This window comes from Dermochelys coriacea, chromosome 6, assembly GCF_009764565.3.
Source record: "Dermochelys coriacea isolate rDerCor1 chromosome 6, rDerCor1.pri.v4, whole genome shotgun sequence".
NCBI lineage: Eukaryota > Metazoa > Chordata > Testudines > Dermochelyidae > Dermochelys > Dermochelys coriacea.
The window spans coordinates 117,277,013-117,294,694 of NC_050073.1; the positions used below are offsets into that span (position 1 = coordinate 117,277,013).

General features: G+C 44.5%; 1 protein-coding gene across 7 annotated transcripts in view; it reads right to left on the reverse strand.

The window, feature by feature from the left end:
- DAAM1 (dishevelled associated activator of morphogenesis 1) overlaps window positions 1-17,682 on the reverse strand; it is a 185,860-nt gene that overhangs the window by 47,772 nt on the left and 120,406 nt on the right. For all 7 annotated transcript variants that reach the window (XM_038406734.2, XM_043516130.1, XM_038406735.2 and 4 more), the window contains exons 4-10: window positions 13,877-13,948; window positions 5,126-5,220; window positions 2,785-3,118; window positions 1,899-2,009; window positions 1,704-1,807; window positions 926-992; window positions 138-255 (exon numbers count right to left, since the gene is read on the reverse strand). In XM_038406734.2, coding sequence (XP_038262662.1) covers window positions 138-255; window positions 926-992; window positions 1,704-1,807; window positions 1,899-2,009; window positions 2,785-3,118; window positions 5,126-5,220; window positions 13,877-13,948 — 901 coding nt within the window. The remainder of the gene's footprint in view (window positions 1-137; window positions 256-925; window positions 993-1,703; window positions 1,808-1,898; window positions 2,010-2,784; window positions 3,119-5,125; window positions 5,221-13,876; window positions 13,949-17,682) is intronic.

Consider the following 17,682-nt stretch of genomic DNA (forward strand, 5'->3'; position numbering starts at 1 on the left):
GCACTGTGTACAGTAATTGCTCTATTTCAGCTCCAGGCAAAATCAGAGATTTTCTGGCAGGGCTGAAATACAAAGCCACATGCAACATCAATTCCTTATGCCCTCCTGAAGGGCTGTAAATGGATTTGTCTACTCACAAGGCATTTGGAGACAGTGATGAAGGATAGACATAAAGTGCGGATACGCTTCTGTGTGAGTCAACCTCTTCCTCGTCAGTTCAAACATCTGAGTGGCACTCTTCGTGTCTACATGAACCTGTGGAACAAATTCAACTCAAAGGTAAAAATAAAAAACGCGGACCCAATGATGCTACTTAGCATTTTCACAGCTCTCCCAATGGCAGGTCAACAAGCCAAAGAGAACTTGAGCCAACCAGCTCATTGCTAGAGCACTGCATGAAAGACAAAGGATGTAATCTAAAAAATAAATTAATAAAATAATATGAAATGTGTAGGGCACAATCTACCCTAGGATCAGTCTATTTAGGCACTTATATGGGTCAATCAAAGTATTTCAGTGCCTCCAACATTTATGAATCTATCCTCAAAACATCCCTGGCTAGATAAGAAAAGTATTATCATTCCAAGAAGAAACCAGGGCACAGGGCAGATTAAATGACTTGTTGAAGGTTGCACCAGGAGCCTGTAACTGAGCTAGGAACTCCCGAATCCCATCCCATTGTCCTAGCTGCCTCTTCCATACAAGAGTACTTTCCAAACATCAGTCCATGTAGACTGCAAACCTCTCTGATGCAAGTATTATCCCCATTTTACAGAAAGGGCACAGAAGCAGAGAAGGGATAAGTGGTTTTCCCAATATCAATTCAGAATTCAGGCTTCCCCACAATCTCCCAATTTTAACCAAGACCACAATATGCTGATTTCAAACAAACATCAATAATTGCAACAATAGGCAGCATACATACTAGTTCAAATCTTTTGGCAAATTCCAGTTCATCTTCATTTCTAAGCATTTCAAAAAAATCTAAATGCCTGGTGGGGAAGAAAAAACAAAATTTGAAAAACAGATTTTAAAATAGCACTTATCTATCTTATAAGAGTAATCAACTGATTTGAAGGGTTTCAGAATCAATAATTAGCAATGATTTTCTAGAGAATACCAGCAACATCTACAAATTTATAGGATGGTTAAACAGTAATAGCAAAACGTCAGTTATCAGAGTAAGGCCTGTCAGCTATACACTCTAAAATGCTTAAGAACCCCTTAGTCAGATTTTGGTCTGGTTAAGTATCATAGTAATGCTCTCTTGCTCTCTCTGACAGCCCTGTGGAAGAAGGAAAAATTATGCTCGGACAAACTAGGGGTGAAACTCACAAGGTCTATAATGCCACTTAAAAATTTAAAATTAGGGTGAAGTGGGATTAAGATTAGGGTGAAGATAGGCCCTGCACCTGCCCTCTGCACAGGGTTGAATTTCACCCTAGATGGCTGAGAAGTGTAAGCTTTCAACATACATAACAATGGGCCAGGTGCTGAGTAAACCTCCATTAACTTCAGTGCGGTTTAGGCAGACTTTTGCCAAATGTTATACTACATAGATTCTGCTTAGAGCCAAAGAATCTAGAAACATGTGGCTGTCACTCTGAGCACCAGCGAGGGAGTCCTTAAAAGGAGGAAGCTGGCCCGCAAGAAAAGGATGAATATAGCAGATGAGCTGCAAGTTATTGAATAGTTTTCCTCACCTGTCTAACGTTGAATTTTCATGCTCCCTTAGTTTATCAATGACTGGTTGAATTCCCAGCATTAAAAATTCATATCTAAGATGGAGTCTGAAATCCAGACTTTCCTGAAAAGAAAAGACAAAGGGTGAACATTGCAGGATGCGGCTCTACTAAAACTCTATTTAAAAGAGTCCCCCAAAGAGCCACACAACTTACCACTCCAGCCCCTTGGCTCAGGACCGCGTTAATGAAGGACATGATGGCTGTCTTTAGATTCACTTCATCTCGATACCTTCCCGTGCTTTTATCCAAGTCATTCATCAGCGTCTGCCAAACAGACCGATATGCCAGAGGGTGAAAAAATGCACCACAGAAACAACAAACCATGAAGATTTGAATGATTCATTTGTAGGCTCCCAGAAACCTGATGAGCCCCACGCACTTCTGATAATGGTAACCCATTTACAAGGTTTAAATGACTAGACACAGACTTCTACAGCTGTATAGTGCTGCTTAACATTCCCTGCCTTGACATATACTGCTAATGTCAAATTGTTACATCACATCTTCCAGGGGGTGTTATAGTCCTGGAGCTTTAAGATTCCAGTTGCTCTGCAAAAGCAAGTTAGTTTGTTTTATTTCCTTATAAACCAGTAACTCTTATTCAATGGAATTCAGCTTGCAGGACAGTGGGGTTTTTCAGGCTCCAAGACTACATCCAGCCTCTGCCAGGTAAAACAAGGAGATGCAGGGGAGAGCCCCAGTTCCAATTCCCTAGTTTTCTGCTCAGCCCTGGCTCATACCAGAGCAGCTCAGGGGGTACTCTAACTTGCACTATCTGGCAATGGTCCCCAAAGGGCTATCCCCTGGCTGGAGACTGCCAGAGTGCATTGTGCCCTGGCCTCGCCCACTCTCCATGTGCCCCCTCAGAAGGAGGTGCAGGAGGTGTCTCTGAGTAGCTAGGGGCTTGCATCCGATTTCCAATCAGGTAGCATAAGGGGAACAGAGCAGGGCAGGGCAGATAATCTTCCCCTCTCAAACACTGCGTAAACCTGAGTATAGGAGTTTATGAAGCATGAGGAGAAAACGGAAGACCACGTACCTGAAAGCGAGTCCTTTCGCTGGCATATTTCTGGTAGTGCAGCATGGCCTCCAATACCTTTTTGTGGCCCCCAGGAACCAGGCACACAGCGCCCATGATTTCCAGCACTGCCACCTTTGTCTTTATGTTCTCAGTGCTCAGACTCTGAGCAATTACATTAATACTCTCTGGATGGGCCAGGACATGAGCCCGTCCTTGAGAGTTGTTCATTAGTGCTTTTATACACCCAATGAGAGAGGTATGTATTCGAGACTCCGAGGTCTCATAGTCCATGCTTTTCAGAAAGTTCAGAATACACGTTAAGCCATCCAAGTCGATAAATCTGGTTACAAACCTGTCACGAAGAATATCACATTAAAATCAATGGAAAGAATCCCTTGATCTACACATTAGACTGTATTGCATTTGTTAACTCACTCAGCTGATGCCATGTATGGCAGGTGCATTCTCTCCTGGCAGAAGGCACCTGCTAAGTGGATGAACACACAAAAAGCATGCTGTTGATTCCAGTGTATGGTAACAGATGATGGCAGATGCCCAGCAGTAAAAGGATTAATCACAATCTGAGGGCTTGTCTAGATGGCAAATTAGCGCCTGGCAAACTGGGGGGGTGTAAATCTACAACACACACTAGTTTGTTGTGCACTAACTGGCCCTTTGGATCCTGCTATAGTGTACTAAAAGTGCCTGAGTACGCTTTGATCCACTCCTGTTTCAAAGCGGAGCAGATGAAAGTGCACCAGGGAATGTTCAACATGTGGCAGTAGGGTCCACATGGCCAGCGAGCGCCTGGCACATTAAGTCGCTGCAGATTTACACTCCAGCTTGCCTCACACCAGCTCGCAGTCTCCGCAAGCCCTCAGGAGAAAGTCATTTGATACTCCCAGGCCTCCTCATTCTCCAGCTGAAGCCAGTGGCAAAAGTAACACTCATTTTCAGTGATTTTTAAAGTCCCTAAATCCCATTGACTTTCAATGGGGGATTTAGGCTCCTAAAACACTTGGGCACCTTTGAAAAGGTTTGCCCAAAATCAGAGGCTGGGATTTTCAAAGGCACCTAAGGAAATGAAGTACCTAAATCCCCTGGGATTTCAGTGGGAGTTGGATGCCTAATGCCATAGTCCCCTTTGGTGATGCATCTAGCACTGTTTGTTTCACCACCTGTTTTTTAACTGTGAAGTGGAAATACTTTATGGAGCTACATACATTTGCAGCACTTTTCGTACTCAGAGAGACACCCCATGAAGTAGATATTGAAGTTGGTTGAAAACTTTCCAACAAAACAGTCTTCTGCCAGAAAATACTGATTCAATTAAATCTAAAGGGTTAGCGGGCATGGGTTGATTTCTGCAAAATTTAATTTAGAAAGGGGAAAAAAAATCAGTATGAAGCATTTCATTTTTTTTCCCCAGAATAACTTTCAGGGTTTTTGTTATATTTTAGCAAAATATAAAATGAGTCAAAACCAAAACAAAAGGTTTTGATTGACCCAAAACAATTTTCTCCCCAAGTTTCCAAGGGAAATTCGAATTTCCCGAGTGCCACTCCAATCTGGAGTGAAAGTAAATTTCAAAAACACAGAATTTCCTACAAAATGGGAATTCTGGGTCCCACACAGTCCTAGTAGATATCATCATGCCCCATCTTACAGATGAGGAGACTAAAGGAGAGCTGGTAGTCCCACGAAGTAGCTAAGGTCTGAGCTGATATTGCAGTTCAGGACTCCGCAGCTCAAAGTCTCATGTTCAACACTGATTATGCCTCTCATCTATCAATAATATAAACAGATATTTCTATTTTAACAGGTTTCAGAGTAGCAGCCATGTTAGTCTGTATTCGCAAAAAGAAAAGGAGTACTTGTGGCACCTTAGAGACTAACAAATTTATTTGAGCATAAGCTTTTGTGAGCTACAGCTCACTTCATCGGATGCATTCAGTGGAAAATACAGTGGGGAGATTTATATACACAGAGAACATGAAACAATGGGCGTTACCATACACACTATAACGAGAGTGATCACTTAAGGTGAGCTATTACAGTGTGTATGGTAACACCCATTGTTTCACGTTCTCTATGTATGTAAATCTCCCCACTGTATTTTCCATTGAATGCATCCGATGAAGTGAGCTGTAGCCCACGAAAGTTTATGCTCAAATAAATTTGTTAGTCTCTCAGGTGCCACAAGTACTCCTTTTCTATTTTAAGATTCCTGTGTTGGACCGTGATGGAGATCAGAGTGAGCATCACCCTTTGTAATTGGGTATTTTTACAGGATGGACTAACTGCAGCTGCTTGTGTTGGAAAACGGTGGCACCAAAGCAAGGAAAGAGAAAATAATTGCCTCATTGGTTTTGTCCTCAGTGCCGTCTTCAAACTCTCTATTGTTTTATTTCTCTCCTCCTCATCTTCTTTTTCCAACGCTATCAGCGATTTTCTCTGTAAATGGAGAAAGACGGATTTATACAACAGGGTTCGGCTCTCTGTCAGCAGGGTAAATACATAATTACAGTTAGGGGCACTGCAATAGCAAAATGAACATTCGTTGTAATATGCAACTTCGACCAAACAGGTCACTGAGCAGATGTACCTAGTAATCGTCAAACTGTGTGTACAGTAATATTCTAGGAGGAAATATTTATTTGTATTGCAATAGGAATAAAAGTCCCAGTCACAGACCAGGACCTCATTGTACCAGGTGCTCTACAGACATGGAACAAAAAGACAGCTCCTGCCCCGAAAAGCTCAGATTTTCTTTCTATTTAGTAGCCAGGAAGAACTTCATTCCAAACTCAGCAATTTAACGTAACAGGCAGTGAATCTTGTATCTAAAACTAGTTCCTAATTTGCATTATGGTAGCACCTTGAGGCCCCAACTGAGATTGCAGTCCCTTTGTACAATGCACATTGTAAGAATCTGCCCTTGCTATAAAGAGGTCACACTCTGTTGAGGCACGGGTCACTTGTAGGTTTAAATAGTGCAGATGGCGGATTCTCTGTAACTTGAAGTCTTTAAATCATAATTTGAGGATTTCAGTGTAACAACCATAGGTTAGGGGTCTATTCCAGGAGTGGATGGATGAAGTTCTGTGGCCTGCAACGTGCAGGAAGTCAGACTAGATGATCGTGATGGTCCCTTCTAACCTTATAGACTCTAAGTCTAATCTAAAGGTAGGTCTGCACTTGGAGCTGGAAGTGTAATTTCCAGTGTGAGGAGACAAACCCGACCCAGCTCTGATTGAATGAGCGTGCTGAAAATAGAAGCATAGCCATGGCAGTGCAAGCCGCAGGAGGAGCTAGCCGCCCTGAGTAGGATCCTGAGTTGCTAGGCCTGTCCTTGGGCGGCTAACCCCTCCTGCCGCTCACACCATTGCAGCAACGCTTCTATCATTAGCATGCCAACTTGATCTGAACTAGCGCAGGTTATGTCTTCTCCAGCTGCGATTGACCCCTCCAGCATGAAGTCCAGATGTACCCTGAATAGACCAGACTAATAGACGGGAGTGGCAGCAGAGGTCCAGAGAGAAGTGCCACACAGCAGGCTAGAGGCAGAACCAGGAATTGGACCCAGATCTGAAGAGTCCCATTCCCTCCCCATTGGAGGGCTCTGCCCCTCCTGCTCATGGGTAAAGGCCAATCCATTTCACCACCGGAGCTTCAGCTGCAGTTCCTTGATCATGAGATATGGGGGGATTGTTATGCTGGATACTCAGCGGACTCTGTTTACAGCACAGCTGTCTCTAGATTAAAAATTTAAGCCAGTCCTTCACCGGGTAAGTGCGAGGGCTGTGCATAAAGGTCATCACTCTACACCACCCTGTCAGCAGATCTGAATGGACCACAGGACTCTGTAGCAGAGTGTGTGCCTGAGTGGAAGTCCCTTAAATATCTGAAGCTGACACACCCTTAATTTCAGGTGCTCCACATTCATAGTGGGTCCAAAAAAGAAAAGCCCTACTAAATACTCATGGAAATAATCTGCCAGTAGTAAATAGCCCACCTTGGATTAATGATATGCTGCGGATAGGTCTATATACCGGTTGCATGCATGTTTACACTATTTAGCTTGAATTTTGCTTGTGTGAAGCTTAGCAGTTGTGAAAATTGCCAGACAGATAACCTTGTGAGGGTCTTATCTATGGGCGCAGGCACAGCTAGAGGCATCGCTACCGGCAAGCTTCCCTCACCAGCTCCGTCCAGGAGCCTCAAATATGGACTTGGACAGGCCACTTAAATCAGCACAGGCAAGTGAGTAGTTCAGTCTCGACAGCCAATTCAAGCCCTGGCTGCTGCCGAGGTTGCCAACCAGGGAGCAAATCAATCAGTGTACATCCTGGTGGGGCTCGGGGCACGCGAATGCTGGTCCACCGGGAATTGGGTTCACTCCATATAAACCACTCAACAGCTGCTATTTTTCTGTCTGTCACAGATCCTGCTGGTCCCACTGAGGCAAGGAACCCTGACTGGTAAGGTAGTCCGGACTTTCCAGAGTGGCTGGCCAGATTCCAGCCATCTAGCTGGCCTTTCCGCTTCCCAGATATTCATGCCTTGACCCTCAGCAAGCCTCTGACTTCAAGGGGGGATCACCCCCATTTAATAGCTAAGGAAACTGAAGTAGAGAGGGGCTAGGACCCTGATCCTCAGGCATTCAGGCACCCAACTCACACTGGTTTCAACAGGAGCTAGGGGCCTAAGTACTTTTGAGGATTTGGGCCCAAATGACTTGCACATTGGCCACAGCCAGAAAGAGAAGCCAAATCTCCTGACTCCTGATCTAATGCTCTAACCACTAGAAGATGTTCCCCTCTATCTTTCTCTGTAAAATAGTAACTCCTTCTGCTTTACTGGGGGACAGGAATGTGGGTGACCACAGTACTGCCAAACCCAGTCAAAAATATGATGAGTCAGGCCCCCCAAAATCATGAGGTGGTTTTTTTTTTTAAATTAAACGCTGGATGTCATCCCCCCTCGTGCCCCACAATCTGGTTTTTCAGCCTGTAGAGTTCCCGTTTTCAAGCTTTTCTCTTCCTTTTTAAAATCAAAGCTGAGCTTCTCACATAAAGTCACAGAAAGTCAGGAGCTGGGGCATTAAGATAGACACTAAATATCACAAGACTCACAATAAAAATCATGAGTGGGTAATACCAGGAAGGAATATGCAAGTTTGAACATAAGAGGCCTGAGCCTGCATATAAACACACATAAAATAGGTTTTAAACATGTGTGTTAAATTTTGCCTCTCTCTCTCTTGCACGTTGCTGTTAACAGTGAGCATTATAGATTTATATATCAGGGATGCCCACAAAGGCATCAGTTTGGTCCCGCACATTACCCATTGGCTTTTCCCCTCATTGGACCCCTGGATTTTGTTTCAAAACAGAGGGAAAGGGAGACCAGTGAGACTCCAAGCAAAGGTGAACAAAAAAACCCCGAGGAGGAGTTTTTTTTTTTTAAATGGTTATTGCTTCCGCTCAAGCTGCCTGCTGGTTGGTGATGCAATTGGACAGCTGTCACCGCTGTGTTACAAGGGAGGAAGCTGCCCTGCAGAAATGTCTGATAGATGATGTCACCGCTCCATGAGAGCAATCCACTGTAAAATTCAACTGAAATCCAGTGGGGTACATTTAATCTCATCCAGCACAGCTGAAATGTTTTATATACACCAGGACAATGAATAGTTGAGGCATTTATGATCCCATAACCCAGTGCCCACATCTGAGGAACACCAATATGCGGTTTAGCCACGCTAGGCTTACCGAACCATGGGAAAATTGCAAACACACAGACAAAAGGAACAGAGCTTCTCCGACTGGCAGCAAGTAGGCAACTGCTTGTATTTGTTCCTTTCAGCAAAGGGAGAAGGGGCTTTTCATCCAGGGGATATGGTGGCTTGCAGAATTCTCATTTATACAAAGAAAGGAGGGAAAGGGGTCACATATTGATGAGAGCAGCCCTGGCCTACTTTGAGTAGCTCTGAAACTTCCCACTGGTTAGCCAGGATGTCACAAAAAAAGGGCTCATTGAAGATTCCCTCAGACCCAGCAAGGACGACACCTGAGATACCACCTTAATGTAGCTTTCAGGTGATCAAATAAAGAAAGCCCATCCAGAGAGGGGTCTCTCTCTCTCTGATCTAGGTAGGTGTACTCAGCTGTTGCCCTGCTTCCATTCGAATCAATGGGAAAACTCCCATGATTACAACAACAGAAGCAGAGTTGGACCAACACTGAGCAGTTATGAAGACTTATTTTCCAACATTTCTGAGGACGCTCATGAAGCTGGAGGGGATGAAATGCTGATGCAGCAGGGAGCTTGTGTGTTACATAGTCAGTAGATACTGCTACAACTCAAGGCCTTGTGTGCTCTGCACCAAGCTCCAGTCCTGGGAAAGGCTTCCAGTTTTGATGTGATGAGCCAATGCTGAATTCTGCAGCAGGTTCACTTGGGGGAAAAAAAGCATCAAACTCCAGACTTTTGGGAAGATTACTACAGCCAGTGCATTGTCCCATTTCAGCGCGCCAGAGGTGTTTGAACTGACTGTGCATAGCTGTGCTACTGAAGAGCCAAGCAGGAGCCAGAATGTTAGACAACAGGGCAGGGCGCAGCTGGAGCTTTAGGGAAGCAGTGGAGACTTTTTCCAGTACATAAGGGTTACAGCTTTTTCCCCTCTTCCCCATGTGAGCACATGCATATTTAACTTGACCTCTCACTTTTCCACTGCAGCAAGCCTCGACAGCAGCATCTGCTCCACTGTATCCAACAGCAATGGATCAACATGTTAGCTGAATGACCAGCAGTAAAGTAGTGCATGCCATCCTCTGGGTTACCATTAGGTTCCAGAGTCAACACACCATAGAGATGAATGGAGCAGTTTGTGCAGCTCAGACCTATTGTTTCAGGCTGCCTATCTGCAAACTCATACAGACCACCCAGTGCTGATTCACACTTGGAATGTTTGCTCTGCAACTGTCAGGGCTAGATGAAACTAAATGAAAGTTTAGGGTCCAATCAGTAGGTCAGTCCTTGGAGACCCAGGTTTCCAAGAGGCAGAAATAAAAATACAGTACAAAACAATCACAGTATCTTCTAACAAAACACCCCCGAGGATCTCCATTTCCGCAGACAGATTGATATGCACCATGCGTCCTGGGGAGGATTAGGACTGTAATTCTTTAATCATTTAGGAGAACATTAACCCAGATGCCCAGGGGGCCTGCACAAGAATCACGTCAGTCTTCCACTGTCCCTGCACAGAAGGACAGGGGAGCACAAGAGGACGCTGCAGCATGGTGGTTGGTCATTTTAGAGGAGGATTCGCACTCACAGTGATCCAGTGGGCTCAGACCCTGTGACTGTGCAGGGACCATGGAGGGGTCACAAGACAGCCCTGAAGGGCTTGTCCCACCATGCTGGGGATGGGGAGAGTTGTGCTCCCTGCCAAACCCCACCCCCTCCATTGGGGGGGGGGCATGGGAAGGGTTGTGCTCCCTGCTGAGTTCCCCACACAAGCCTGATTACACAGACTGTGGTGGAGATGGGAGTGAGCATCACCCTTAGTCCATCCTGTAAAAATAGCCAATGGCTAACTGCCACTGCCTCTACCAGAGGGTCACTCCTGCTGGCGTAACAGGGTAAGACGCTGACTGCCCAAAAAGCAGGGTATGCATAGCTACTGTGTCTCTTCTCTTTGATCAAGGGCCTCCTGTTAGAGCTGTTACAGTAACTAGAAACAAATGTTCTGTACACACAGCACACACATGTGGCGCTGCTCCATTGAAGTTGCTTGGACAGCTGGGGGCATCCGAATGGGCTGTTGCGTCAACAGACACTTCCTCCATTGTAGTCACTACAGACCCAGCTCTGCCATCCTTCCAGGAGGTAAACATTTCACTCAGCTGCCCTTTGGATCAGTGGCGGTACTCATGCGGGGAAGTAGTACTTTGGTGAGTGCGGGTGGCAGAATTAGGCCCCCACTGATCGTAGCGGTCTCTGACATGCGTCTTTGCCCACAGTATCATAGGGTAGCTAGTCGCTCTTCGTGAAAGCTGCTTGGGAGGCTTGCCTCATGGCCTGGACAACAGAGTAGAGGTGAAGCCAAAGAGGGAAAGACAAGTTCAGGGCTTCGAGATGCCAATAAAAGCAAAAAGCTACGTTCACCCCTTTCTTCAGGCATGCCCCTTTAACGACGTGCCGCACTGCCAGGAGATCAAAGGCTCTGCAGAGCTCCCGAAGTGCTGAAAAGCTTTGATCACAAAAACTCAGCTCCTACACATGGCTACTCCCAGCCCAGCCAGCTCTCCCCCTTCTCTGAGCACATGTACAAAGATCTTCCCAAACTACACCCCAAGTTTCTCTTCACCTTCTCCAGCCTACGTGTTTCCCTGCTTCTCCAGCTTCCCCCAATCTGGGCTAGCCTATCTTCCCTCATGCTTCTCCATTTGCCTCTCTCTACCCAGGATATTGCTAAGGCTCTAATGCTGTGGTACTGAGCGCCTGTCACATGGCTACATAGCAAGCCTGATGATTTTCATTCATTCTGAGTTACTGGAGCCGAGACTGATCTTATCAACACTCCCGTAACTAAACAGCAACTGACCAGAAGAAAATATATTGCCTCTGAGCTGACACCAAACGTGGGGAGTTTCTGCTTTAAAAAAAAAAAGTTTTTGAGGATGAGAAAACACCAGGATTATAGTGGAAGTCTGAATGTAAAGTTAACTAGGGCCTTGTCTACACTGAAGGGAAAAGTAGATCTAAGCTACGCAATTTGAGTTACGTGACTAGTGTAACTCAAATCGATGTAGCTTGGATCAACTTATTACAGGGTCCTCACTATGCGACGTTGACGGGAGACACTCTCCCATCGACTCCCCTTACTCTTCTCGGGAGACGGGAGAGCGATTGGCGGTCGATTTAGTGGGTCTTCACTAGAGCCGCTAAATCGACCACCAATGCATCGATCACCACAGCATTAATCCTAAGCGTAGACAAGCCCTAGAGCTTTCAATGTCATTAGGCAGCAAGAGCTACAACACTGAGACATGTAGGATTTCAAAGGGTGTCAAACCAGGCCCTTGACTACTAATTGTCTTGAACATTTTGAATTCATTAAGATCTTTTCTTCTACCATTCATACTAATTTTCAGGTGAAGTGATTTGCTGAGCCGCATGCAATTAAGTGTTGCCTCTCAGGATAGTCTCACTACATACCCACTTATAGTGGCAATCAGTGCTTGAAGAAAGATTTTGATATTTGAAGAGAGATGGAAGAAAGGAAAGACTTTAAAATGCCAAGCAACTGTGGTTTGAAAAGCAGCTATTAAAGCAAGTGCACTGCGGTCTCCCAAAGCATTCTTGCTTGATCTGTGTCTTTCAGCATGCAAGTTCTCATGGCAAGGACCATGTCTGTATTTGTGTCTTGCATAGTGCTGGGCAAAGTGACTGCAACAATAATCACTTTGTATCCAGAAACATACTCCAGCCTGCACGCACATCAGAAAGTTGCAGTTATGGTATATGCATAGAACGCTTAGTTGCATCACAATGCAAAGTCCATAGCCCTTGAAAAATGTTTCCATCCATAGTCTCCAAGATTCACATATCAAGAAGCCCACAGTGTAATAACAGTGCGACTGTCAGGGCCAACCAACACAGGAAGGGTCAGTAACAAGATTAGCAGGGATCCAGATTTGTTGCAAATAGTAGATACTGAAGAGACACTGGGGTTGGAATTTTCAAAGGAAAATAAAGGAGTCTGGCACCCAGCCCACACTGGAATTCACTCAGGTTCCTTTGAAAAATGCAGCAGAACTGTACAGCAGCACTGTTCATAGAATCATAGAAAATCAGGTTGGAAGGGACCTCAAGAGGTCATGTAGTCCAACCCCCTGCTCAAAGCAGGACCAATCCCCAACTAAATCATCCCAGCCAGGGCTTTGTCAAGCCTGACCTTAAAAACCTCTAAGGAAGGAGATTCCACCATCTCCCTACATAACCCATTCCGGTGCTTCACCACCCTCCTAGTGAAAAAGTTTTTCCTAATATCCATATTCATCTTCAGTCTAGTTATTGTAGCTGACTCACAGCTCGGCCTGCTATGACAGCAATTGCAACAGGGGAACGACTGGTGAGGCGGTAGTACTGCTGAAAAGGATCCGAGGGTTGGAGTGGATCACAAATTGAATAGGAGACAATGTGAGGCAGTTACGAAAAAGGCTAAAATCATTCTGGGGTGAATTAACAGGAGTGTTGTATGTAAGAGAAGGGAGCTAACTGTTCTGCTCTACTTGGCAGTTGTGAGGTTTCAGCAGGAGTATGGTGTCCATTTCTGGGTGCTAAATGTTAGGAAAAATGTGGACACACTGGAGAGAATCCAGAGGAGAGCAACAAAAATGATATAAGGTTTAGAAAACCTGATTTATGACGAAAGGTTAAAAAAAACAACTGGGCATGTTTAGTTGTGAGAAAAGAAGACTGAGGGGAGATCTGATAAGTCTTCAAATAAGTTAAGGGCTGTTATAAAGATGTTGGTGATCAATTATTCTCCGTGTCCACTGACCGTACAACAAGTAGTAATGGGCTTAATATGCAGCAAAGGAGATTTAGATTAGATGTGAGGAAAATCTAACTATAACGGGTAGCTAAACTCTGGAATAAGCTTCCAAGAGAGGCAGTGGAATTCTCATCGTTGGAGGTTTAGAAGGACAGGTTGGACAAACACCTATCAGGGATGGTGTAAGTTTACTTGGTCCTGCCTTAGCGCCGGGGGCAGGATCTGACATCTTGGGGGCCCTTCCAGCCTTACATTTCTATGAGTAACCTGACATAAGGGTGAATGCAAGTCAAACTGCATGTTACGCATCCTGCCATGACATTTCAGCTACTTACCCTGTGCGTGTGTGTGCGCACACACATACACCTTATGTAAAATGCACACTGGAGACAGTAAGTGTATTGACAGGGAAAGGAGGCAGAATTTAGCATGGATTTGAGGACAGTAATATTCTGAAGTGTAACAGTTGATTATACATAACTACATTGCTAAAGATTTTGTTTATTCTACATATGCCAGAAAAACAATTATAAAACTACTTACAGCAGCCATTGAGTTTAGCTGATCAATGTAAAACTCAGGCCAGCTAGTGGCTCCTTTATTTTCTTCCTGGTCCTGAAAACAAAAAAGAAACTCATCAGGAGAAATAACGGTTACTTTCCCCATCCTTTTACATTCTTTTATGAAGACTGAACACACGGCACACAATAATTCCATTATACCAGTCTAAGTTTGATTTAGAGCAGACTAGATGATCATGATGGTCCTTTCTGGCCTTAAAGTCTATGAGATTTCCTACATTCTGAGCTCACCATCCCAAGCATTCTGATCTAGATATATTATTTGGTCTTTTTAACCTTAAAGCTCTATGGGACAAGGTCTTTCTATGCAATCAGCATTACAATGTCTGCTTTTAACTAAACACTTCCCGATTTAACTGTGGCAATCTTCCGGTTCCAAGATCCTTAGAGAACAACTTTGAACAACTAAACCCAGATCTCTCAGTACTGGCACTTTAAAATTTCTTCTGTTGAAAGTTTTTGACTGCGTAGCTTTGCTGAATGCAGTGAGGCTGCTTTTGATGTAGTTTGCTACAACTGACCCAGAGTAAATAAACTGGATATAAACCATATTTCATTCTTTTAGGAAGTAGCCATCACTTACCAAAACTCAAAATGGGCCATTAGACACTTCACCATAGATACAAGACTCTCTACCTGGGGGGTTATGATTTCTCCACAGATGTTAGAGGTAATGACCATTCAAACTACACTCTTTCAAGGGCTTTCGGCTTTTTTCCACACCACAGTTGCCAGTGGTAATCCTCAGAGATGCTGCAGGCCCCTTAGCCCCCTTGTGTGGAGGATGGTGTATGGGCACTCCAGGCTTAGCTGGAAGTAATGAGTGTGTAGAAAAAGGCTCATAACATTCCTAAATTTAAACAACTGCTGACTCCTGCCTTTGGGTTCATTCTCGAGGGGCTGAAAACCACTCAGCTACGCTGCATGATTTAGAGTCCAGCTCTCTCGGCTGAAGATTACAACACGCTGCTGGGTGGAATACACCAGATAGCTTTTCAGGCTCTCCTGCGTCCTTGTACATGAGTCACAATCAAATTTACATTGGTGACATGGCATAGCAAGGAAGCATACGAGACAGGAAATAAAGCTGTTTATGGGTTCAGGAACATGCTCTCATGCTAACAGTTTCTCAATGACAGACACTTCCAGATTTGTTTTCTCTTTCGAGACCTGCAAAATGCTCTCCACACATCTGAAAATTCACTCTTGATTCTCAAAGCAACAATCTGGATAGTCTTTGGTTATAGAAAGTTAGATGGCATGAGGAGGCATAGGGCGCACGCTCAAGCCGAACAGACACTGCTAACGAAAAATCTCAGATCAAGGGCTGGAGAGACACATGCACACCTGAAGTGCAGTCAAAGGGGCACTACTAGAACAACAACCTAACATCACACATTTACAACACACCAGATTCCATGGCACCAGTCCCTTATAGCAACAGGGTTATGCTGACTGACACAAGGCTACACCCTGTACACTCCTGGGAATAGTTACAGCAATGTTCCTAATACAAAAACCCATGTTTTGCTTTCGTTAGTCTGGGGCTCGGAATTACAAAAGCAATTCAAGCTGTAGCTTTCTGAAGTTTTGTTGACTCATCCTTGTTACACCCAGTTACTACAACACACAAGGCCAATCCCCAGGTAACCAACTCCCCTTTGGCCGCCCGCAGGGATTTGAACCCAAGATCTCTCACATTCAAAGCACGAGCCTCTAACACTTGTGCTAAAACACTAGCCTTTGTAGCTGGCAGGTACAATATATTTGTTATCCTCTTATGTGGGCCTGCCACTAGAGGAGGACAAAGACCCATATTGTCCTACTACAAGACCCTCCCCCAGCCCACACACATCCATCCTTGCAAATACCAGGGTGGTTCTCTCACTGATGTAGGACTGCAAAGATAACATTTAGTTTGGGGCTGGCTTCAGAAACGCTTTGTTTCCCCTGCCGTAGACAGAACTACTGTTCAATTCTGTAGGCGGTTTCCCACATAGCCAGCCAGATTTAAAGGGACAAAATTACTATTTTTGCTCCAAGGCTTAAATCTGGATGCTACATTAATTCCCCCTCCCCCCCATCAAACCTTTTTTCCTAGCTGAGCTATTTAGACCTAAGAAATATAAGCATTTGTAACAGAAATCCTGATTCAACTTTAATTCTAGCCTTGAGAATTGCACTGATAACAGAAATGCCAGGCAGTCATATTGTCAACATTGTTTGGAGTGAGGTTTTTTGGGGAGGATGGAGGAGTGAAGGCAGGGATGGCACAGAGATTATCTGTCCAAAAGTTAGTGTCTAGGATCACACAGAGACAAGAAAAAAGTTCTTTCCAGTTCAAGTGACCCCTTGACATGAGCAGGTTGATGTAAGCTTTAATTGCAAGTTTCCCTGTAGAAATAGCCAGCACACAACGAGCCTGCTGCTGGTGCATCAGAAACACCAGATTACCTTGTAAGAGAGCCAAGTCTGCAAATGAACCTGTTTCCCTCACTTACAAGGCTGGTGAATTCATGGTCAGTTCCCCAGCTCCCCCATGGAGGGAAGGGAGCACCAGCTGTCTCACACCAGCAGCGTATATTACCAAACGATCCAACAGTAAAATTAGGTCAGTCCCAGAGAAAACCGTTAGCTTGCACTAATGGCTTGCAGCCAAGAATCAGTATTAGAATCCACAGAAAAACAATTACACTGTGTATAACCCCTCCTCCCCTCCCTGCCCCACAATGTTGCAACTAAATACAAAGACAAAAGTCACACAGCACTTTTTTTTTTGTTAATAAAAAGACTTACTTTTCAAAGCAGAACATAAACTGCAAGAGAAAACTGAAGTTTGTATTCATAGGTTGATTGGTTTAAGGCAAGATTGTGATCATCTAGTTGGACCTTCTGCATAATACACAGGCCATATAATTTCACCCAGTTATTCTTGTTTCAAGCCCTTAACTTTGTTTGAGCTAGAGTATACATCTTTTAGAACATGAAAAATAATCTATTGGCTTCTCTGCTCCATGGACTTGAGCATTTTATTAACAAACTCCCTAACTTTTCCCTAAGTGTTAATAAGTAACATCTGCATCAGATACATTTCGCCATCTTGGTCAACACCCTGGTTCTGATGGAATTCCCTAATGCCAACAACACAGCATGTCAATAACCAGCACAAACACTCCAGATCTGACCCTACTGGCGTAAAAGCCCCTGAACTGTTGGGCCTGGCACAGCTAAGGTAGCAGCAGCCTCTTCAGAACAATTGTTGTTCCTATTTTGTTAGTGATAAGTCAGACAAACTTGCTATGAAACAATGACCTCATTTTCTCCGAGGTGCTGAGCACCCTCGATTCACACTGAAGTGAAGAGGGGGGTGGGGGGCGGAAGGTTTCAGCTTCTCAGGACATCATCCAACAAGTCTTTGAAAGGACTGGCAGCATCAAGACATCTCGGGTTGTTCTCACATAAGAATCTCTTTGCTCCCTCACTGATTTCAGGGTTCTGATTAGAGCTGGTTGGAACATTTCTGCATCCCACCCTCTCCACTGAAAACTCAACATTTTTTGGGAGAAGTCAAAAAGCAACACCACAGTCTCAGGTCAGTGAGGAAAGACTATGCATCATGGGAGATGTAGTCCCACTGGGGATCCCATCCCATTGAAAGAAAGGGAGCACAAGGCATCCAAACTACAAATCCCACAAGGCACATAGCAGCATTTCAGTATTAAAACACTAAACAAAAATGGTCAGATCCACGAGGAGGGCAAATTCTAA